At 43.9% G+C, this 23,780-nt stretch overlaps 2 protein-coding genes across 3 annotated transcripts in view; one reads left to right on the forward strand and one right to left on the reverse strand.

The window, feature by feature from the left end:
• KCTD3 (potassium channel tetramerization domain containing 3) overlaps positions 1-9,493 on the forward strand; it is a 28,892-nt gene extending 19,399 nt beyond the window's left edge. For both annotated transcript variants that reach the window (XM_072856939.1, XM_072856938.1), the window contains exons 11-18: positions 2,101-2,188; positions 2,325-2,441; positions 3,485-3,655; positions 4,837-4,992; positions 5,997-6,093; positions 7,538-7,722; positions 7,825-7,963; positions 8,320-9,493. In XM_072856939.1, the coding sequence (XP_072713040.1) occupies positions 2,101-2,188; positions 2,325-2,441; positions 3,485-3,655; positions 4,837-4,992; positions 5,997-6,093; positions 7,538-7,722; positions 7,825-7,963; positions 8,320-8,902 (1,536 nt within the window). In that variant the 3' untranslated portion in view covers positions 8,903-9,493. The remainder of the gene's footprint in view (positions 1-2,100; positions 2,189-2,324; positions 2,442-3,484; positions 3,656-4,836; positions 4,993-5,996; positions 6,094-7,537; positions 7,723-7,824; positions 7,964-8,319) is intronic.
• Positions 9,494-10,484: 991 nt separating this feature from the next.
• Positions 10,485-23,780, reverse strand: part of USH2A (usherin) — a 391,818-nt gene continuing 378,522 nt past the window's right edge. The window contains exons 64-71 of the mRNA XM_072858355.1: positions 23,325-23,534; positions 21,263-21,501; positions 20,450-20,667; positions 18,402-18,578; positions 17,327-17,410; positions 15,388-15,632; positions 12,950-13,183; positions 10,485-10,574 (exon numbers count right to left, since the gene is read on the reverse strand). Coding sequence (XP_072714456.1) covers positions 10,485-10,574; positions 12,950-13,183; positions 15,388-15,632; positions 17,327-17,410; positions 18,402-18,578; positions 20,450-20,667; positions 21,263-21,501; positions 23,325-23,534 — 1,497 coding nt within the window. The remainder of the gene's footprint in view (positions 10,575-12,949; positions 13,184-15,387; positions 15,633-17,326; positions 17,411-18,401; positions 18,579-20,449; positions 20,668-21,262; positions 21,502-23,324; positions 23,535-23,780) is intronic.

Consider the following 23,780-nt stretch of genomic DNA (forward strand, 5'->3'; position numbering starts at 1 on the left):
GATACATCAGTAATGAAATTATTAGCATAGGAGAGCTTAAAGAAAGCAGAATATGTAGTGTTATAGAATAAGAGGTAACAAAGCAACAGAGTATGTCAGAAAAACTTAGTCTGCGAAGTTAGGATTCTCACTGGCCATGTTTTACCAGTGACTGTTGTATAGTGTTGCTCTGTTTCCTAATGAAGGTTCACATCTTGGCAGGTGCAACTGCTGAATCACCTCTGGTGTTCCTATCTCTGCTGCAGAAGAAAAGACGCTCCTCCTTTTGTATAATCTCTCTGACCCAGTCAGTCAATCTCTGCTGTCAGCAGCATTGTGGATCCTCTTGCTCAGACATCTCCTTGCAGTTGTTATGTCTTCTGCAAGGTGATGAGTAAAGTGGTATATCTGTTGATGGGTTGCCTCTACCTTCATTAGTTTTGTTAACCTTTCGCAGATGGGAGAACTTCTGTATATACCTTTGATCCACAGAACCAGAGAGCACACCGCACCTTGATCCACAGAGTCTTGGATGCTGAGACTCTGTTTAGTTTCTTGCCTTTCTGCTCTTGTACTACTACTATAAAGTAGTCTGGAAAAAAAAAATCTTTTGAAACCAAGTTCTATGGCCCAGATTGTTAGATGCCTTATTTAATTCAGTGTAGTATGAATTTGACTGTGGGGAGGGTAGGGTACTTAAACAGCTGTATCTGAAAAAGTACTATGTGAAAGCATTGAGATCAAGAATAGCAATTCTTTTCAGTAAATGGAAAGGATCCTTCTCCAGGTCATTCAATCATCAGTTATACGGGGAAAATCCAAGTGCTTTCCAAGAACAATTTATTTTTAGCATTGGATCTGTGCTGAATTATGGGTGAACGTAAGTGAGAGAGGCATAGTTCTTTAAACAGAGAAAAGAGGGGAAAGTGCCTCTTTCCCCTTCCCCCCAGCCCCCCCTCAGGAAAATATGCAGAAGCTATATTCACGTTGTAGCCTTCTCTGTGAGGCTGTGATAGGCTTAGAATATGTTTTAGGAACTTACAGACTATCCTTAGGTTAGGAATGGGTACTGGTTTAGAGTGCTAGCACTTTGGGGAACGGGGAAGTTTCTTTGGTTGGTTTGTTTTGCTTTTATCCAACAGATTCATTGTAGGTATTTTGCAAATGATTTTGCAAGTCTGTGAAGCAATCGGAAGGATGCTTCTGGTCAGAGAGAAATGACAACTTAAGCTGAAATTTCCATGAATTAGTATTCAGTGTCCATTAAGTGGACTGACTGAAACATATGGAGTACAGGAAAAATGCTGTGACTTTATGCATGTTTGAGTTCTCTGGATAAAATGGCTTTTGGCTTTTTCTTCCTCAGGGCTGAAGCAAAAAAGAATTGCTTGAGGTGGGGGATCATACCTAGGATAAGCTAAACTTTTTATTTGCTTGAGATCTCTGTCCCACCTGAGGGGATAAGCACTGCTTTTGATCATGGAAGGCAAAGAGAGGGCATTCTTAATCCCTCACCTTAAGTTGTAGCCCAGTAAGTAAAATTTGACAGGACTGCCTTCCAGTTTACTTGGTGTGGATGTGTATTGGAAGTGGGAAATTGTAATGGGACAAGAATTTTTTCCCGTCATTATATAACTGCTAGAGGCTGAGATCTCCATAGGGGCTGGCAGAGGGACACAAGAACTGGGGGTAAAGGAAGGCTTAGAGAGGCAACATTTAGTTCCTTTGCCCAGCAACCTCTTAAGGAGTTGTCAGAAAGGGAAAAAGGGATAGGACAGAAACTGTGAAGTACACTTGTTTTGCATATTGGGAAAAAATCCCCTTTTGAAGATGTGGTTTAGCTGCAACGCTCTGTTTTGTGCCTTCACATGGAGAAGGATCTTCCAGAGCAGTTCTGCTAACTCTTCTGCATGCTTCTGCTGAACTCCATGACTTAAGATCCAGTTTGGTAGAGGAATGTGATCTACCAGCAGTACTTTAAGAATGCCATTGTACGTGCACAACAGTACCAAATTCAGGTGTTCTTCAACAAAATGTACCGAAAATGTCTGAAAACTGAGAAAGTAGCAACCTAACTTCTTGATTTGTTTATTTTTATTTTTTCCTTTCTGTTTTCACTAGGTTCAGGATGTTGTTCCTATTACAAGCTATGATACTGCTGGGTCTTTTCTGCTGCTGGGCTGTAACAACGGCTCTATCTACTATATAGGTAAGAAATAGGGGCAGGGCAGAATAAAAAGGAGGGGGTACTGAGCAACCTTGTTCTTAAACTCTTTAGCTGGTCTAAGTTGCATCAGAACAACTCTGTCTGTTCAGAGTAGTAAACAAATGTCTCTTCCCCACAGACATGCAGAAGTTCCCATTGCGAATGAAAGACAATGATCTTCTAGTGACAGAATTGTACCATGATCCCTCCAATGATGCTATAACAGCACTCAGTGTCTACCTCACACCTAAAACAAGTCAGTATTCTATCACTGTCTCTTCTGTTACAGATGTGGGTTTCTTCTTTCTTCTAAATGGACTTTTTCTATTACTGCATAGCAGGGCTAAAGCAGACAAGGTAGCCCTTGATATAAACAATGAATTTTTCTTCATTTAATCATCTTCAAATGAATGATGAACACTACGTGTAACTGTTTCCCCTTACATCTGTACATATGTATAAATAGGTACATGTACATACATGTATGTGTGTACATCATGCATTATACATTAATGTAATAACATAATGCATCATATATTAATGCTTGTGCATAATGTACCTTTGCTGGTTTTAAGCCTTTTACACAAGCTATGTGCTTAGATTATGAATTGTATTCACTGAAATAGTTTGTGGTGCACTGGGGGGGAATGACACAACCTTGCTGTTGCGTCTAACCTTATAATCAATATACTAAAAACCATTTCCATATTCAGCTGAGTGATGCTTAGCTATTGTGTCTATACACCCTTTTGTAATCACAGTGCAGCTATCTTTTAAATTAAAATACAAAACAAAAAGACAAAACAAAGCAAAACCCCCCAAAAAACCCAAACTGCAGGAAAGTGGTTACTCACATAACTATATTGATACCACAGTGACCTTTTTAACTATAGTCCTCCCTACTCTTGCCTTGCTTTCCCATTTGCCTCCCGCTAAGGCAAAAAAATAAACAGTATGTGGCATGTATCGACCATATCACTGTGAGGACTGCCAAAATATCCAATCATATGACTTTATCCATCTCTTCTTTCACTTCCAGGAGGGAGGAGAGAATGGGAGAGAAGGCTGTTGTTAAGACAGTGTTGAAGAGTGCAGTATGGAATTGAATAAACATTGGGGATTTTTAGTGGCAAAATGTCCTCTCTGTTCATGGGAAAATAATGAGTAAACAGTGTTTAAAATAAATATGTATCTTACTGTGGAAGCCTGGAAATACTGTTTTCTACTGCCTCGTTCCCTGGCCTCAATAGGGCAAGCTTTCATTCCTGGGGGGAACAGCTGTGTTCTTGCTTGCTTTAGGTGTAAGTGGCAATTGGATTGAGATTGCATATGGCACCAGTTCTGGAGCAGTGAGAGTGATTGTACAGCACCCTGAAACAGTTGGGTCTGGGCCTCAGCTCTTTCAGACCTTCACGGTTCATCGAAGTCCTGTTACAAAGATCATGCTCTCGGAGAAACACCTTGTGTCAGGTAATCTTCTTTTCTGTGCACAAATTTATATTGGCAGTTCTCCCCTCCTCCTGAGCAATGAAGAATTTGTATGCATTGCTTTATAACTTGCATTGTTCCCAAATGTGATAGAAATCAGTTGGACAGATTTGGGGGCAGGGGAGGGGCTAGGTTGGCTTGGATCCTCTTTCTTAAAGTAAGCATTCTTCAAAGCCTTTAGCAGTTAAAACGCTTAGGTTTTATTTGACCAGATACTGGAACACCTAAATCTTTTGTTTGTGTCTTATTCCAAGGTTGCCATTTGTGGAGATAAAAGGGTTTGTAAACAAATGTATCCCTGTCAAGCCTTATTGTTGTGGGCAGGTCCTTTAGGACTTGTCTTCTTTTAACAGCCTTTCAGGAGCTTTCTGGGTCGCAGTAAAATGTGCATCATCTCCTCTTGGGCCCTAGAAAAAGCCTTCTCATGGCTTCAGAGGGCATCTCTGTTTCTTCTTTTCTCAGCAGTCTCCTAGTGTTTGTTGTGCTATCCTGTTTGTCCTGTCTTATGCTCAGGAAAGTGTCTTGCTTTCGGGGAAGACGCAATCACTCCTCCGTCTGTAAGAATCTATTTCACCCAGAATCCAGCAACCAGGGCATGGCAGAGAACAGATTTACTTTCTGCTGCTCTCTTAGCTTTTTTAAAAAAGGAACAGGAAAGCTAGTATCCAATTATACTGTGAACAAACAGCCCAGAGGTCATCTGTTCCCCTGCAACTTGGTGCTAAACCCTCAGTGCCAGGAAAGGGCACATCTGTGTGTAGAAAACTGAGTAACTGATGAATGAAACAGAAGAGCACTATCATGTGACGAGGGTTCTGCTGCCAGGTTGCTCTCATGACATGTCTTGTCCTAGCATTTGCACACAGAGGATTGAAGTGTGCTGTAGGCTACTGGTGCTGACTCAGTCAGACCTTAATGTTGTGTTCCACCTGCCTCTGTTTCTTGAATTTCTGAGGGAAGAGACAAAACTAACAGAAAACAGGACATCAGCAACAATTTGTAGATTGTTAGATAATTGTCTGGAGATGCTATGTGACCTGACGGGCTAAATTCTGCTTGATCGCTCAGTCTTGAAAAACTATCATATAGAAATCATTAGAGAAATTTATTTCAAAAGTTTTGTCATCCCTTGTAAATGTTATTGTACATCTTTTCCTTTCTAGTTTGTGCTGATAACAACCATGTACGGACTTGGACTGTGACTCGGTTCCGGGGCATGATTTCAACTCAGCCAGGCTCAACACCTCTTGCATCATTCAAAATCTTATCCCTGGAGGAAGCAGAGAGTCATGGCAGTTACTGTTCTGGAAATGACATTGGTAGGATGTCTCTCGAATGCGCTGTGCTGAGCCTGTACATTCACTGGTCTCATAAAGGTTTAACAGGTCTTCAACCCTATAACATGCAAGTCAGCTGATGGGTGTAAGCTCTTATATACTGCTCTCCCCTTGAAAAGATGGCAGGGGTCTGTAAGATTTACCTGGCAATACTCACTATTTAGGCTGTATAGAGTAAGTACACTTAAAGGACTTACTCTGAAGGTGAGAAAAAGGTAGGAAAAACCTTTGAACACAGATACTACACCTCTTCCTTGAACAAACTGATGTGGCATTTCACTTTTGGTTTAACTAGAGAATGGCAGAAAGCACAGGAGACTGTATTAAAGCAGGTGAGCATAGCAAGGTTTGGGTCTACTGCAAATTCCAGTTCACTGTTCAGTCGGGGTTAAATGATGCACATGTGAAAAACTCTTAAATGAATATGAAGTTGTGGCAAAGTTTACTGAAGCCTTGAAGCTGCAGAGGCAAATGGTGCTAGCACATTGCTATAGGAAGATACTGAAGGAATGCATGTCAGTAAATATGGGTAGACAGGTAGTCTAGATTCCTTTGTGGTCTGAGTCTTGCAAATGAACCTTTGATGAAGAGGATGCCCTGTGAACACAGGGTGGGGTCAGTCCTATGTCAAGAAATCTGATTAAGCCTTTAGACGTCTAGAAGCTGCCAAATAAGAAAGTACTTATTGTTATTATAGGGGCCTAATGTAGGGTTTGTACTGACATAGTAATTCCTCCAGGAACATGCAGGAAACTCAAGAATGGGTGTCCTTTAAAACAAAAGAACAAAAAAGATTAGTATCTGTAGAGGCTTCTAACTATTGGATGGCTTTTTCTAGCTATTAGTCATCTTTGGTTCCCTGGTCCTGATGCTTTAAAATTGCAGTGGTCATACTAACATGAGTTTGGGTCTTCAGGACTGTGTGGGGAAGAGGGTGAGGGAATTGAAACAAACAAACAAAAAAGTGATCTTTTTTTTTTCTCCAGGACCCTTTGGTGAGCGTGATGATCAACAGGTGTTTATCCAAAAAGTTGTTCCCATCACTAATAAGCTGTTTGTAAGGCTGTCCTCAACTGGGAAAAGGTACCTCCAATGTTTAGGGTTTTAAGTGGGAAAGGAGCAGGACTGTTCAGGTGGTGGGGTCTCCCATCCCTTGGGGATGCATGCAGTTGCACTTAGCAAGCTTCTAATGTGCTTGACAGCTCTGGCTGATCTCTGATTTGTGTGTTAGTGACAGAACTGTACTTGATGATCTACTATAACCTAGAAACCAAATGGCATTTTGAAAAATGTGGTATCAGAGACTCACTTCATGATGGCTCACCTGCTGAGGTCACAAAACAAACATTTGTGTGCCTCTGCAGAATCTGTAACTCTCAGCCATGGTACCACGCTAACATTAAATTTCAAAACTAATGCCGAAGTTGCTGGTGGCACAAATTATGCTGCTCACAAAGGTAGACAGGGAAGCAGTTTCTCTCTTCCTTTGCACTTGTCTTTGAAGATATTAGAACTTTTAAAACTGAGACACTGTCTTCTAGGTCAGCTATACAATTATTTACTTAGGCTTGACTTCATAATACTCTACTGTGTTGCTGTCAGTGTAGTAAAAAAAGGTTTTACTGCTGCTTTTCTTCCTGTTAGGCTAGGAAGATGGCAAGAGATCAGAAAAGATGGTGCATCTCAGTTCTATGCTTCTTATTATTCTTGCATCTCTTGCCTAATAACTTTGAGTCTGGGTGAAAACGTTGGTGCCTTAACACTATTGGCATCTGAATTGAGGACAGAAGCCCTGCGGATTACTGATGTGCTTTTTTTTTTTCATTCCCCCTGCCCCCCTACTTCAGGCTAGATTTGTATGTAGTGGAGAGCTTTATTACATGACTTATTTTGGCACTTCTTGGGTAAAAAGCTCAATACAAGGGGCCAGTAAAATAAATTACCCAGAAAATGTGAGGTTCTGGTGTGGAGTCTGGCTTAGCAGCTTAGTTTTGGGAGTCTTTTTCCTCTCACTCCCCACATAAGCTTCTAAAATAAAGGGAGAAAAGCAATGGAGGTCTGCCATGTCAAGTGATATTGCAGTTGTCGTAAGACAAAAGTTATCTGTATAGATAACCTTGGATTTATCATCCTTGGATTTTTTTTGCATATCTTTCATGTGGTTAAATGTGCTGTTTCTGCAGGTTAGTTTCCTAGGGTGTTTAGCATATGAAGGGGCTAGTCACTGTCATTCTTGTGAGAGCTTTAGGTTTCTAATTGTTGCAAACTAAAAATGGACATCGAACATATGGGGGTTCCCCAATAAAAATAAACAAGTAATAAGACTGCAGAGGGGTTGGGGAGGAAGGTACTGTCTGCAGCTGAGCAGCATGCTGGTCATGCAGGGGAAGGAATTTCATCTGGAATAAAGGTCTTTTTCTGATGGCAAGTTTGGTGCCTTCTCAGAAAATCAACACAGTACTGACTTTACTGGCTAAACTCTGCCAGGTGCAATTGTTTTGGTAACTTGGGGTTTCGTTTCCTGTAGGATCTGTGAGATCCAGGCAGTTGACTGCACTACCATCTCGTCATTTACTGTGCGAGAATGTGAAGGATCCAGCAGAATGGGCTCCCGGCCACGCCGCTACCTCTTCACTGGGCATTCAAATGGCAGCATCCAGATGTGGGACCTGACCACAGCTATGGACATGGTTAACAAGAGTGAAGACAAAGGTAAGTTGTGTTATGCCAGGACTGTGGTGTGGTTCTTTTTCTGCCCTCACATGTGCATGACTATGGTAAATGGACTTGGGCACTACAAGCTGTCTCTTTCAGATGTTGGTGGCCCCACAGAGGAAGAGCTGCTCAAGTTGCTTGACCAGTGTGACTTGAGTACATCTCGCTGTGCCACACCCAACATCAGTCCTGCCACCTCAGTTGTTCAGCCAAACCGGCTTCGGGAATCTAATTCCAGGTGAGTCACCCAGGATGGCACCAGCTGCAGACATCAAAGGTTTTACTCTTCAGGGCAAAGAGGGGTTTGGTGACCTGAGTGCTGTAGCTGAGCCCCTGAATCCATGCCCTAAGTGTCTTGAACTACACACACACTCTCCTCGATTTCTGTTGGTTTATATGTGTGCAGATTAAAGTATCCTATGAGAATCTGAAGTCAGTGATCTGGAAGCCCTTGAGTGGGGGTTGTGATGAGTATATTGCTATTTTAGTGGGAGCTGTAGTGGTGGGTGGGGGCAGGGTGTGCAGAAGGACTGGCTGCTATTCTCAGTCTAACATCTGCTCTTCTCGTCCTTGGTTGTTTTTCTTTTTTTGAAGCCTCCAATTGCAGCACCATGAAACAATCCATGAAACGGCCACATATGGTTCTGTGCGGCCATACAGAGAAAGCCCCCTATTGGCAAGAGCAAGGCGGACGGAGAGCTTTCACAGTTACCGGGACTTCCAGGCTTTTAACTTATCCAGCAAAAGCCCAACAGAAAAGGCAGCTGCTGCAAATGGGAATTCAAGCCAGACAGAGGCCAGGAAGGCAACAGCTGAGGGCAGTGCAGCTGAGAGGAAGGCAGTCCTGACAACAGCACTTGAAGTGCGAGGCACAGGCGTGACAGATGCAGGTGGGTGTTGCAGTACAGAGGTTCACCGTCTGCCAGAGGGTTCTCTGGATCTCAAACGAAGAGGACCAGAAGAGGAGAGTGAAGCCAAAGCGGAAAGCAAAAAGAAAATGGGGTTTGAAGGAGCTGGCTTCCTGGGAAGGAAGAAAGTGCCTCTCCTGGCCTCTGCACCAGTCCTTGCTGAAGGTGGGCCTGAACTACCTGGTGCGGCTTCTCCATCGCCTACAAAGACAGCTGCTTCACCACGTCACCGGAAGAATGACTCATCCTGCCAGGACTATGGCTTGTGAAAACATGACTGGTGACAAAGATGAGGTGCACATGCACTCTGGCTGGTAGCAGGGATAACATTACATGTTGTGGGTTGTTTCTTGAATGGGACTGTGTTCTGATACCCAGAATGAAAATTGTAAGGTTATGAGAAAGTACTTGGCTGCTGCCAAACCTTTGAAGAGTCATCCACATCAATGTGTGGCTTTATGTAATGCTCCAAAATGTAGTACGGTACTTGGTCCAAAATATTGTTGTGCATTCTTGCGTAAATGTGGTCAGGCATGTGATATGTTGTGATTATTTTTGTTTTGGGGGAAGGGAGGCTGCTAAAGAAATACTTGGTTGCTCAGTGGAAGATGCCTTTTAGACGCAGCCACACATTGCTCTGCAGAGCTGCTGCTGTCTTGGATGGATTTTGCCTAATTCACAGGGCTGCCTCTGTAGTCTTGTTTTATAAATGGGATCCTTGCTCTGTATGTTGCTGTCTGAAATCCGAAATGTTTTGTGCAGGTTAAGGAGGAAGCTATTCAAAATAGCATATTATTTTGCCTCTTAGTCCAAATAAATTGCCAGAGGAGTGTTGCTTGTGCTTTCTGAAAATGTGTGGTATCAGATGATGAGTGTTGCTGATTGCGACTGAGAGAGCATGCATAAAAATATGCTTGGCAGAATACACAGAACTGGCAGTCTCTTGAGGGCTTCCTTGTCACTTCCTCTGGAAAAAGGACAGAGATCAATATGGGAGTAGGTTTACTGTCATGGTATAATAATTCTCAATTACAAGTGCCTTGACATGATATTTCCTACCTGTGTTGCACTGGCTGCTTGCTGTTTGCTCCTAGTTTACTGTGGGTGGTGAACAAATTTTATTGCCTGTAGATTAGTAATACATAAGCAAAAGGGAAGGCTGTGACAGCACGTATTTAATAGGGAGTGGGTTAGGAGGTTTTCTACCTCTGAAAAAGCGTGCTTGGAGTTAAGCATTAATTAATGGCTGCTTTTTTTTTTTTTTAAGACTTGAGCTGAGAGGGTGGGGAAGAGGGATGGAGAGGACGCAAAGGTTAAAGCAACTCCATAAGAATTCCTTCATTTGCTGTTTATTCACCTGCGTGTGAACACAATTTTGTGGTGGAGCTTTGTCAGGCCAGGAAGAGACACGGCTATGCTGCCACGAAGGCCCCTTTTAGCCACATGCTGTTTTTTTGACAGGTGAAAGACTTTTCCTTACCAAACACACTGCCTCCCTCCTGCCCCCACAACCTCCTCAACTGTGAAAGTTGGATGAGAAACAAAGATGAGAGCCTCTACCTTCACAGTCTTCTACTAATGTATGACTTGGGGATTTTCAAACTGTTCTCTTACCTTTCTGAGGGGACAGTGCTAACACACAGTTTTTACTATACAGTTAAAGAGATGGTGAAAGAAAGGCCAACTTACTCCCCCCAGAGAGTTTTAAGACAGTTTTAAGTTTAACAGACAGTTTTAAGTAGTGGGCATGGGGTGGGGAAGGAGCAGCCCTATCCCTTCCCCCAAAGGCCATGCAGGCTGCTTTTGGCAAGTTACCCACTTTCCATTTTCTAGAGAAGGTGGTTGTGTTCTTCAGAGGTGGGTGTCAGTGAATGTGGTGTGTTCCTTGGTGACTGTGCTGAAGCCTTTGATGACATTGACAAGATCTTCTTCATCTACATACTGTTAGGAGGGGGGGGAAAAAAAAGCATGTAAGCCAAAGCTGTACCAGACAAAAGGTGATTCCTTCATTTCTCTTTCCTCCCACTCCCTAAAAAACAGTTCTGAAATAGTCAGATAAATAAGTGCATTTCTATCTCTCTACATATTTTGCCATTCCTCCCAGCATGAGGTAAGAACCTAAAGCATTCAAGCACCTGAATCCAAACCAACTAGATTTTCATAGTAAGCAGCAATAAGTTAAAAAAAAACCCCATCAATTACTATATATATCTGACAAATGGTAAACAAAATAATGTTTGTTACAGTGTGATGGGGAACTTGGAGAGATGAAAAGAAAAAGAATACATGTTTACACTTTTTTTTTGTATAACAATCACATCACCTGTGATTTAGGTAAGATTTTGTTCTTCAGGCTTCTAAAGGAGGGTCTGAGCTGCTTCTAGCTGCACTCATGCTCATGCATTGAGCCAGAGAAAGAGTTGAAAGCAGGAGAGAAATAAACTGTCTATTTCCATAGCATAAAGAGATCACCAGCAGTGTTACTGCAGATACATGTCCTGGACCACTTCAACCATTCAGTTTATTAATTTGCAAGATGGGCAAAGGGATGAACAAAACATGCTGACAGTCCTAAGCTACTGAGTGTAATAAAGGGAAGAACTGAGTGAAAAGCATTGCAGGAAGGTTGTTTGCAAGACAGTAGCTGAGCAACTCAGGAGCAGAGAGGTTCAGGGAAATGTAAAGCAAGGGACAGAGGGTGGACAGAAGAGCCCAGCTTTGTATACATAGCCGCTGATTTTTAAAAAGCAGCTGAGCTCATGCTGTCAGGGTCGTTTGCCACCAAAAGTGAGAGGAATTTTTTGTTCTTGCTCCTACAACTTCTGAAACTCATTGGACTATTCTGTAAAGCAGTTCTAACATACCAACATCCAGCATGTATATGGGGGCTTTGCAAGCTAAACCAAATCACGGTGTTAGCACAAGATAAGCAGATAGGTAAGAGCTTCTTCTCGGCATTGGGAAGCTGTTCTTTTGGCTAATGAGATCATACAGAGGTACACCCTGGGTCGGCTGTTAGTCCCCAAGGAATTAAATCACGAGGACGCGATAGCTCTGAGAAAAAGACTCAAGGCTGAGTCACAATACTGCTGACTCGGGAAGTCCACGAGCTGCAGATCGGTGCAGACTGGAAGGTTAACCTGTACCTATAGGGGTTTTGCCTACAGCTAAGTATCACTGTCTTCTTACTTAAGCCTTACCAGCTTCCTTGGTCCTGCTGTTATGGTCTAAGCAGGTATGGCAGCCATGGTAGCAACACCCCTGTACTGTGGCATGCCTATATGTTCCAGCCGTTCTAGTTTGGTCTGAAGGTGAAAGCCCAAGGAAGCTGCCTGGATTTACGTGCCAGACCATCCTTCTCCAGTTCACTTTGCATTTTGGACAAGATCCACTCAACGATAACTGCACACTCCATCTAACTTTGTTGCTACTTCACATGCCCTTCACCCCCATCTGTCCCCTTTTTAGGAACCGTATTAGTCAGCTTTTTCTGGGAGCAAACGCTCATGTCTCGCTGGCCCCTGAACCCCTTCCCACACATTTTCTCAGGGAAGGGTGGAAGCCAGGGGGGTGGAGATTAAGAAGCCTATTTTGTGGTGACAAAGAGGAAGGGAAGTTGCTACTGTCCTTGACTTGAGAATCGTAACTTCTTGTATCTGTGTGTTCAGGTCCATGTTGGTGATACTGGCCAATCCTGTCCTCTCCTATATTAAAAGACAGATACTCTGCCTGCCCCTCCAACCTCCTTCTAGTCCCGTGTGAGCAGAGTTTGAAGTTATTGTCACGAATGCCAGAAGATCTGAGCATTCACATGATCTCTGCATTGTGACTGAGCAGAGGACAGAGAGCAGGTCTTGTCAGCAATTGAGTCCAAGGTCACAGAACAGGAGGCACTAGAACACAAGCTCCTGCTTCTGGCACTGAATATGTGAAGGATGCCAAGACACCCCTCCTCACATACATACATTTGCTGAAATGCATAGAGAGAAAAGCCTATGAGTTGACCAAATAGAAGGGAATTCTTCAAGGTGCATATCCCTGGTAGACCATCGAGTTACTGGTTCAATGGAAAGCATGGACAGATGCATGTGGACTCTTCACATCCTGTAAGAGCAGTGTGTGATCATCTGTGGCTCCAGAATAGAGCAGTAGGCAGGAAGGATTTTGAGGATCTAAGCTCTGACCATGTCCTTCTAGGTTTTTTGGCTGTATCTCCAGCAGCTTTTGATATTTAGACCTTTTCATGATTCTAACAGAACAGACAAATCACTAGCAGCTGACGCACAACAGCTTTACAGAGGAACAGGAGTCCTTACCAAGCCACGACCAGTAGTGCGATGACTGCGAATAATGGCATCCCAAGGTGATTCTTCAACAAGAGACTTTCTGTCATAGAGGTCAAGCAGCTGGCTGACACTACGATGAAGAGAGGCTTGGGAATATGTGTGACTTAGCTGGCTCTGACTTGGTCTTCTTGCCCCAGATGCGATATGGACACTGCGGTTGCTTGTGGGAGAACCAGCTCCTGGAATTTTTGTATCTGCCAGCCCCTGTGAAGAAGACACAAACTAATAAACCAAAAATAAAGGACATGGTCTCAAACACTTTATCTGAACAAAACCAAAGCAGGAGTGGAAGAGAACAGAGAAACCCATGCTTCAAAAATCATGCACAGTTATAAACAAAAGAAAAGAAAAAAAAAAATGGACCTTTCTGCACTGTAGACAATCATATCATTAAAAAGGAAAAAAAAACAACCCTGTAAAACAGGACTTTCCCTGTTGTGGTTTTTTTTCTGTAAAACAGGACTTTCCCTGTTGTGGTTCCCCCCCCCCCTTAATTTTTTTTTCTTTAGAGTAGCCAACAGGCAGAGGTCCAAATATTTTTATTTTTTGCTACCAGAATGATAGCCCAGACTGGCACAGCAAGGGGATGTTAGCAGACTTCCTTTTTTCAGTTATCATGACCAGGGAAAAGACATTCGCCCACCAGGAGAAACATGCAATGTAAGATGCCTTCATGCATGCTCTTTGGGTCATCTGGCACATCACACATCTTGTAACTCTGCAAGCTAACAACTCTACCTCAAAGTGCATTGTGTAACTTTTGAGAGTGACACTGCTTGATGAATCAGACGTGTCAGCAATGGTCTCAAACTGAGATCAGAGAGGGAGGAAAAGCATTAGGGCAGAGCAAGGTGCAATGCAGGTGCAGTCTGTTCCTTACGGAGGGTGTGAATTAGCTGCAGCTCTGTGAAGGGGAGCAATGTAGCAGGATGTGGGGGAGTAGGGAACTGGCAAAGACGAGGCGCTATTTAACTTTTAACTGGTCATCAAGTACCGTGTGGGCAGCCAGCATTGCTTGCCACGTGACCTACTAACAATTGTAAAACACAAGCGATTTTGCCACTTCATAGTAGCTCTATCCTAACTTCTCAGATTAAGTCCTTCAACTGATGCGCTGTAGAATCTTCCTTTCTATTAAGTGCATGAGCTTCTGGAAAAAGAAAAAGAAAAAAAAAAAGAAAAGAAGGGGCAGGAACACGGAAAGGGATTGTGCAGGCACGCCAACAGCAAAGGCATTTTAAAGTCAAGAGGAACAACACAACATGACAGACTGTAGAAGAAAAGGAATCAAAACCATGAGACCAAAAAAAGAAGTTTCTTATGCTCTTAGCCTTTGCCAGGAGAAGGGGCACACTGGAAATCCCATTGTTTCCAAGAGCTCCTTCGTTGAGGCACAGATGCAGCTTCCTGGCACCGAGACAAGAAGGAACAGAATGCGTGAAGGATGCAGGAGTCACTATCCTGCTTGATGGCGCTCACAGGAAAAAGAAGCTGAGAAGTGACAACCAGAATCATCTCATAGCCTGCGCCTGGGAAGAAGCACGGAACTGGAGGGCACTGCTGCTCCCATTCTCAGTCTCATAACAATTACCATATCCCTTTTGTCTTGCTTTTTTCCTCACGGGGTAGGATAGCACTACTGCTCTGCTACACGGTGGAACATGTTCTTTATCCAGTTTTTTACACAATTATAACTTGTCATGATAAAAATGATACAAAGCCTTCCCCTTTATCACTCCCCAGCAGTCCTTCTCCTGCTCCTCCAGTGGTCCTGCTGTGGCTCTATGTGCAGAGATGCACACACACATTTTGTGAAGGTCCCTAGCTTTTCCCTGGTTGCACTCGCTCTCCCCCAAACCTTCCTGGCATGCAGCTCATCCTAGAGCAGTCCAACTGGGTGGTGGGTGGATACCAGAAAGAAATAGCGTCTCTCCCCAAGTTCTGCTTTTTGTAGGAACTTTTCATGGACAGCTGACAAAGACTGTCAGAGTGATCCTGGTTAGCCATTCACAACAGATACCTGGGACCACACGAAAGGTTCCTCTGAAAAGCACATTTTATCACCTACCTTCTCACAGCATGCCAAGGCCTTTTAGCTTTATTGGAGACGTCAGCTAACATCAGGTGCCATCAGTGGCTTTGCATTTTCTGTGACTACAGATCCAAAGTTTTCGTAAGGCATCAGAAGCATTTCAGGGCCTGCTGACCGGGTGCCATAGGCATCTTTTTTGGACTAAGCGCCTGTAGCCTGGCTCTTGGTGCCTTCATAAGTACACCAGACAGCTCTTTTCCCACACTGAACAGCCTTCATTTGGTAACCAAGAGTGCAAAAAATGGTGGAAGGAGGAAGAAAAACTCTGTGTGTATGACACACATGGATACAGAACATTGCATTTTACCAAACGTACCGGATGGGTTTCACCTGATGAGTACACACTCATTGGTGATGTTCTTTTCTGGAGTGGAACTAAAGGAGGTCTGTCTCGTGCATAGGGTTGCTTGTGGACTTTCCTTTGAAGAATTAAGGAGAGAAGAATAGCCAAGAGGATCAAACCTAGAACTACTATCAACACTGCAAACCACAACTCATTGTAGAATTTTGCACGTTTGGACTCTGCTTTGTCCTTCTCTCCAGGTGTTGTCAAGATCAGACCTGTAAAAATCAAGAGGGATTAGGGGAGAAAGGGAATGTTATTTCAGAAAGCGTTTAACAATATGCTATCCCTTTCCTCGCTAATAAATTAGGCAGAAATTTAAGTAATTTTGTCGTCATGTGCTTATTTGCACTTATGTTCAAGGTGGCATAATGGTTCAATATGCTAGCGGGCTATAATAAAAAGCTTACTACCCTCAAGAGACCCTGCTTAAAGTTCTGGCATTGCTGCTCAGGCTGGAAATCACCAATGCATCAGCAGCTCTTGAGAAAGGAGGCGGTGGAGGTGGAATGTGAAAAAAAAAAAGGGTTCTCCAAGTAACCTTGAAGAGTGGAAATGACTACGGTAATTTCAGAGCAGTACAGACAGAGGACATTCTCTCCAGCACTGTGTAGTGGCAGGCCTGTGCAGTTAAAAAGAGAGAGGGAGGAAGACTGAACCGAAATGAGTGATAAATTAATACAAAAGCAAACATCATGAAACATTTTATTCCTCCTTCTCTGCCTGTTAGAAAAAACAGCCACTCGGTTGGCTTTGCTCATACACAACACAAGCATAAGAAATCTCAGTGACAGGATTTCCTGGCTATTTGAAATCCTGCATGCGAATCCAGACCCTTTGCTAAGGAATTTCCATCACCTTCGCTTGCAAACCTCCGCTGCAAGTTGCCTGTGGTGCTGATCAAGTTTGCAGTACTCTCTAGGTACAAGCAGCAATCAAAAGAAAAAAGGAGCAGACTGTGGAAGGTGATGGATGTAGAGCAACTGGGAACCCTTTGTAATGCCTTTCCGGCAGCCTTGCCTGATATTCTGCAGGTGGATGGAGTGAGAACGTGAAACGGGATGTAAGGGAAATGCAGTGTAAAGAGTCATTGCAAAGACAAGGCCCATCTTTTTTAAGAAGCTGAACAAGATTCAACTCAAACAATAAATAAATGAATTAAAAACAATACATCAGTTAGAAATAGTTTGAGCTTAGCTTTGCTTCCCAGAAAACTAAGGAGTTAAAAAAACTGAAACTTTTTACTGGTAGGCATCTACTACTCAATGGAAAACAAGTGACTGGGATGCCACCACACCAAACTCCTTCGCTTCCACGCAACAGGCAAAGGCCTTGTGGACAGAAGGGAAACAGCAGATGTTATAAACCATGTCCTGACAGCACCCGTATGACATTCTCATAAACTTGTTAGAGGAACACATCCCAGGTGAAACTGCAAACTGGGACTGGCAGATTGGTCATATGAAAGGGGCAGGTGGGTGCCTTTGTGCCCCTTGCTGGGGGGGGTGGGATGCAGGGAGGAGAGGATGTATATTTTCATTGTCAAACTGAGGAGGAATGTGAGAGGACAGGATAAGAATTCAAGATAATCTTAATTTGGAGCTAAAATCTGGAAGAAAGCAGATTCTATTCAGGAGAAAAAAGCACTACATTTTGAAACAATATATTTATGTAAAAATCAAAGAAAAAAATATTACTCGTCTGGAGAGAGGATCTGACGCTGGTGTAAAGGAACAGAAATCCACCCATGGCAAAAAAGGCACATTACCTACATCCCTCATACCCTAAAGACGCTAAGGGATCCCCTGATCCTGCAATGAGAAACCATCCCGGTTGGCATGCACGACATATCGGATTTCTACCACAAACACATAAAATTAATAGGTGCTAGGTAATTTCTTCACATATTTACCAACTCCATCTCCAGCGCTGTACTTGATGACCGGTGTCATGGCGCTCCCTTCATCGGTGATACAGGTCACTTGAAACAAAAAGGCTGAGCAAAAAGGTTGGAAAATACTGTCAGCAGGAGAAACCAAATTCTGTAGGTGCTGCTTTTTCACCATGATCCACCACCAGAAACAGCCAGGTCTGAGAAAAGCGAAGGCAGGCATAGCACGCAATGCATCATAACCCGCCTGAATCCCAGATGAGAGCCTCATAATCCCTTATAGATGGTTATCGAACTTCTAAACTATGAACCATGGCAGATCATAGGTAGTCACCACTATGATGTTGCTACAAATTATGTTGCTCTTTCACCACCCAATCCTCCCTCTTCCAATGAAACTGAAAACTCTCAATTTATTCATCATTTTGCCCTAAATGCCTCATACTCCATTCATGGCTGATACAAACATGTTAAGAGTGTTTGAGTAAAAAAAAAGAAATGTATTAGCATCATTGCAGTAATCAGGAAGGTAAAAAACAAATTACAAAATCCTTTGACATACAAAAAAACCCCAACGCTTAAAAACAGAAAATATTTTTTCTTGTTTTTTTTTTTTCTTTTTCTCCCCCTGCCCCCCCCCCCCCGACAGATTTTCCTTGTATTTTTAAGATTGCAAATTTCTGAAAAGAGAAACTGCATTTTGAAACGTGGCTGATTCCAAGAGCTACTGACTTAATTTGATTCAAATGAAAATTCAGGCTCCAGTCTTTTCTGAAGCTGAAGATTTCCATGCATTTCCCAGGGCGTAGCCCTGAAGGGTGGAATTGCAACGCAGCTCCAGGATTGGGAAAGCTCGACCCTCGCAATGAGCCAGAGCAGTCTCACCCAGTCAGGTACAATGTTTAAGAGGAAGCTTAGCTCCAAGGATTTTTGTTTCAAGCATCTTCTTAGATGCACTTCAGTGTGTCTGTAGTGCGCTCCTGTGCTCTTAGCTTCGGATGGCTACGGAGAGTTGTCCTTAAATTCAGCACACAATAATATTAATTTAGCTCAAGAATCTTTCACAGAGAGAAAGCTATTGGAAATTGAAACTCACTTTTGTCAGACGTCCTTGGTAAATACAGCTCAGTGTCAAAGCCACTGTAGATGCGTTGCCCGCTCTCGGTTAACGCGTATTCCTTCAGGCGACCGTTCAGTACAAAAGTGCGACTCCAGTCTATGTGGATGGTAGATAAATTGCTGACAACAGAGAATGGAGCTGTGTACCGAGGTGCTGCAAAAGAAGGAAAAAAGCTCATTTCTAGCCAACAGGCATGACTGAGTTAGTTACACAGCACAGAGAAAGAGAGTCTGCATGATACAAGCTCTCTGTCACATGCTCTCCCTCTCTCTCTCTCATATACGTGTGTATGAGTAGGGAAGATACAAGGAGAAAAGAGAAAGCTGCTGTAGCATGCCAGTCTCTACATTGAGAAAGCAGAAATATGTCATATCTTGACCTAGAACTCCCTTCCTTTGCCTTTGTGTATGTGGTACAGACACTAAAACTATATAAATTAAATTCCAGCTTAAGGTCGGGGACAGGGAGACAGAGGAGGTTGTGCAAGTTCAGCTGCAGCATGCTGGGCTGTGGGACCCAAACTGCTAAGGAGAGGACTCTTTTGCAAGCCCCAAGAAATTGCCCAAGATCATCTTTTAACACATGCACATGCACGAAAACCTAGGGTTTCAGAAAAGCAAGAGCAGATGGCAGGCGGAGAAAAGAAACCCAGAACTCACTTCAGGGAGGAAGACTTCACCAGTTGGGCTCAACAGCTTGCTGACAAAAGACTTTGTTTAAGTTTGAGGTGGTCCTTTCTTGTGGCTTTGCCATTAAGCCATGTGCCCAGTATATGCTGGCTTGTTATAAGCAAGCTGCTTGTCCAGCTGCACTTTGTTGCTAATTGCCCACTGTCACTAAAGCAAGCCTTCCAGGCAAGAGGAAGGAGACACTCAGAGTGACTCAGGAGACCTGGTGTGAAGAGGCCAGCAAGGCAAGAAAAGCAAGACGGAAAGAAGAAGGCTGCAGACCCAATGGGAGGGGGGTTAAAAATAGCTTTCAAACCCTTGCGTTCTGTATGTCTCACCAGTTCATTATGGATTTTCTCCATTTAAAAGTTCATTATCATGTTCCAGCTTTTTCATTTGCAATTTAATAAATCACAGCTTGAGAGATAAGGACCATTTTCTTTTTTTTCAGTGATGACATTAAAGAAAATCTGGGGCTGTTCCACCTGAAATTTTCAGCTAAGGGTGTAGCAGATACATTTTTAGTAATTACTAGGCAGAACTACCACATGATGCAAAAGGGATTTTTAGAAAGGTGATTCTGAAATCCTGACACGAGACTATATGATAAAAAGTGAACATCCTCTTTACCCTGACCTGGCAGGCTGAGGTGAAATGCCCATCTCATCTGTTATGCAATGACTCTAGCTACAACACTATAGATCTTTTTAATAAAAGCTGATGTTAGACTACTACAAATTCAGTTTTGATGGCAAAATCTATTCTGACTGTAGGCACAGGTCCTGCATGTTAAATTTCTATGCAGACCATGACGTGGCCTTAAAGTACTGCCGGTGGTGGTTAGATAGGTAGCAACGAATTCTTACTTCATTGTCAACAAGGATCCAATCATTCAGATGACATCCAAGGAAAACTCTCATGAGCCCTGGCAGAAGTGTGGCATGAATTAGGACAGTAAGATTGTTCCTGAAAAGAATCACCAGGTCTCTTTCACGATCTCCACTTTTCCCAGGAATTTATGGCAATGTATTTATTACTACACATCACCCTTCTGGTAATGCTTGAACATTTTATGTTCTGCAGCTTTGCTGCCCATTCTCAGTAAAATAAAAGGTTTCCAGGCTCCCAAGACAGAGGATGTGATATCAGATGATGAGCAAAGAAATATTTTTGAAGGAATGAGCAGTCAAGCCCTAGAGCAGAATTTCAATGAATGGGCAGCAGAGGCACAGTGACCAGAAGAGCAGGTTTCTGGGGACAGCATCGTTCTCAGAGGTGGATAAGTCATTTGGTGCTATGCAGCCCTGTGCATCAGAATTAGGCATTGCTGATCGGTGAGCCGTTTCTCATACTCACGCTCCTTTTCTGTAGTGAAACGAATCCATTCTGAGGCACTGCTGCCAACAGAGTTGTAAGACACGACTCGCAGGTTGTAAGTTGTGTAAGGTTCGAGGTTGGACACGTTGGCACTCTGGCCTTTTCCTGTATACTTCACCTCAGTTGGGCCAGGACTGCAAGCCTTCACTGCTGGCTGTAGGTTCAGGGGACAAGCCATATACACATGGAGCTCATAGCTGAGAAGAAAGTTGAGATTTTGATTAATCAAGAGCCTTAACAGCATAACAGCCAACCATACGTTTCATCCTACTTGCTGTATGTCTGGCTCCCAGAGAAGAGAATGGACCCGATCCCAGTTTTTCTCTTGGAGATTTTGGCTCCATCTGTAAGATGCCTATGAGCAATCGTGGTTGTCAGTCACACTCACAATGAAACTCTTGATGCCTGTTACCTTGCTGTTCACTTCTGCAAATCAGGATTTGCCTTAGTAACTACAAGGTGCAGCTGTCTCTTCGCTGCCAGTTGATCCCACAACTTTTTGGCTGTGCAACCACAGCTGTCAGGCAATTACCTCCACTCACAACAACTCGTCCTCTCCGCCTTCACCCCCCCCAATATCCTGCTCAGGAGAAAAGCAGTTCTTACGTGTAAACACCTCCCAGATGGCATTAAGGCCACATGGGATATCACCACAAACACTGGGAAGGAGGAGCGTGGCTGTCGCAACCATCCAGTGATCTCAGCCCTGCAATTCCAGCTCACGTCCAGGAAAATTGTTCTGCCACTACCCCTAGCCAAGATGGGCAGTTTCGGCTGGGTGGCAGCTCCTACCTGGTGACAATGCCGTTGGGTGACTGAGGGGCGCTCCACTGGAAAGAGGCGTTCCTGGAGGTCACAGTGCGGATCTGCGGGGGGGGCTGCTCTGACGGTGGAGCCGGCTGCGTCATGATTTGGGCCATGGGTCCTTTGCTGCAACAGTTGAAACAGGTGCAGGCCTCCACGCCAATGGAGTATGTGGTAAAAGGTTTCAGCCCATGTATTGTCTGCTGGGTGGCAGTCCCTTCTGACAGCTATAAAAATTAAGAGGGAACTTGTCACAGCTTCAAGCATCACAAGTGCTAAATAAGAGTTATGGAGGTGAATTAACTCCAGAAGAAGACGGGCACAAGGTTCTGCATGTCCTTTAAGTCTGACATTAATGCAGCTGTTGTGTACTGGGAACTCTGCATTCATTTTTCTCCCATTACGAAGTTAAAGGGCACTGTTCAAAGGAAAAGACCATGCCATCAGTGGCCTCACAGACACCTTGAGTTGAGCTGTGACCACTCTATGTCAACTTGCAAATGTCATTCTCAGGAACAGAGAAACAGAAAACCTTTAAGGAGAAACTCTGGGATAAATGGTACTGAAGCAAAAATAAATTAATGTGGAAAATAGCTCCAGGATAAGTGTGCTAGAAAATACTGATGCGTACCTCACAAGCTTCCTCAGCGTGGGTACAGGAGACAGCATTGGGCAGAGTGATACGAATGTGTCTGGTGGGTCAGTTTACTCACAGACAGGAGAATGCTCTCTGGTAGGTACCTCTAAGTCGAGGGGCACCATGATGCTGCTCTGCATTCAAACGGCCATGGTGCTGGGTGAGCCTGTTAGGAAACTCTCCTACTCTCAGCAAGGGAGACCTGGCAGTTCTGGCAAAGGAAACAGTGCCCTCGTTCTGAAACTGCTTGCAGGAACAGCCACTTCACCTCGTTGCTGTAGTCATTTGTGGGTATAGCTTCTTAAGCCAAAGAAATAAAAATATGTAGAAAACACCAATGAGGGGCAACATCTGCTCCCATTTGGCAGCATGTAATTTAGCAGAGGGCAGCAAAAAATAGGAAGGAAAGAGTCAAGCAAGCGAAGGAAAGCACTTGGTACTTCTTGATGCCAGAGCCAGAGACGAGCCAGCAGCATGGCAGGTGTGAGGGGGTGGAAATGGAGGGCCATGCAGGTACCAACGAGATGGACTGGCTGAATCAGACACAGACGCAGCCAATTGCACTGGAAGGAATAAAAGTGTAACGTGCAATCGGTAGGCAGCTTAAGCTCACGGACTGGATTGATGACCTGGGAAGGTGTCCCTAGCACTTCCAAGCTGAGCAAGATGGGACAAGGGAAAAAATCCTGTACAAATATTTACCTACTTGTAAAAAACAAACAGATAGTGTTACAGACAGAAAGTATTCAAGTATTTTGCACTGATTTGGTGGTAACTGTTCCAGGCACCTTCCACAGCCCTAACCTTTCCCCACATCTCCCTATTTTATAACTCTAACGAAGCCCTGCAGGTTTCCTAAGCTGAGACCGGTCATTTCTGGACACCTAATGGTGTCTACACTGAGACACCAAACACAGAAGAAGTTGCTTGGCTACTTGCACTATTCTTCAGTGTTCTACCGTGAAATACTTCTTACCAACAAGAAAGATTTTAAGAGAAGCTCATGTACAGCACTTTTTTCTGAACTTCAAATCCATCCAAAGCACACGGTCATTTCCTAATGGCTGCAGTTTCCACCTGCACCATTTGGACTGGCGGGAGCTATCTGGAAGTGTTTCGTTTGGATGGTTAGCCGCCCTGAACAATACTTGTCATTCCCCTCACATTGTCACAGCACAGCACCACGTCAGAAGTGTTTAATGATGAGGTTAGTTCCGTAAGAGGCACATTTAGATGAGTGAAGGCGCTGGTGGTGCTTTAGCCAGAAGAGAGCATTGCAGAGCAGTTAACAACTGGGGTGGGGGAGAGGAAGACAGTCTGCAACCAACAGTAGCAGCTTGTAAGAACAAAATTGTTAGAGCTAGAAAATACAAGCTCAAATGGAAGTACCGAAACAGAGTTGACAATACTCACCACCACATCAGTCCCTCTGGTGTTATTAGAAAACAGCCTGTAGATACTGACCACCCCGTTTGGCTTAAGAGGGGGGCTGATGTTCACCACAGCCACTGTGGACGTCACCGTGTCGAAGAGGGGAGCTCCCAGGCCCTCAGGAGGGGCAGGGCCCGTCCGGCAGCGGGACCAGCCGCTTGGCGTCCGGCCTGCTGAGTTTACCGACCACACCTTCGGCACACAGAAACAGAGCAACTGTTAGCGAAGGATTCAAGCCTACAAAACATCCACGGTTAGCCAGGGATGCTACTGCAGCCATACTGACACTGAGAGAAACGCAGCGCAACGACACCCATGCAAAATGTCCCTTGACTGCTGCCCAGCACCTGTGTTGACCCAGTGACTTTCTAACAGAAGAGTGGAATATTTCCCACTGCTACATTTAGGGAAAAGAAGCAGATTTTATGTCTCAGGCAG

Source organism: Ciconia boyciana, chromosome 3 (assembly GCF_034638445.1).
Source record: "Ciconia boyciana chromosome 3, ASM3463844v1, whole genome shotgun sequence".
Classification (NCBI taxonomy): Eukaryota; Metazoa; Chordata; class Aves; order Ciconiiformes; family Ciconiidae; genus Ciconia; species Ciconia boyciana.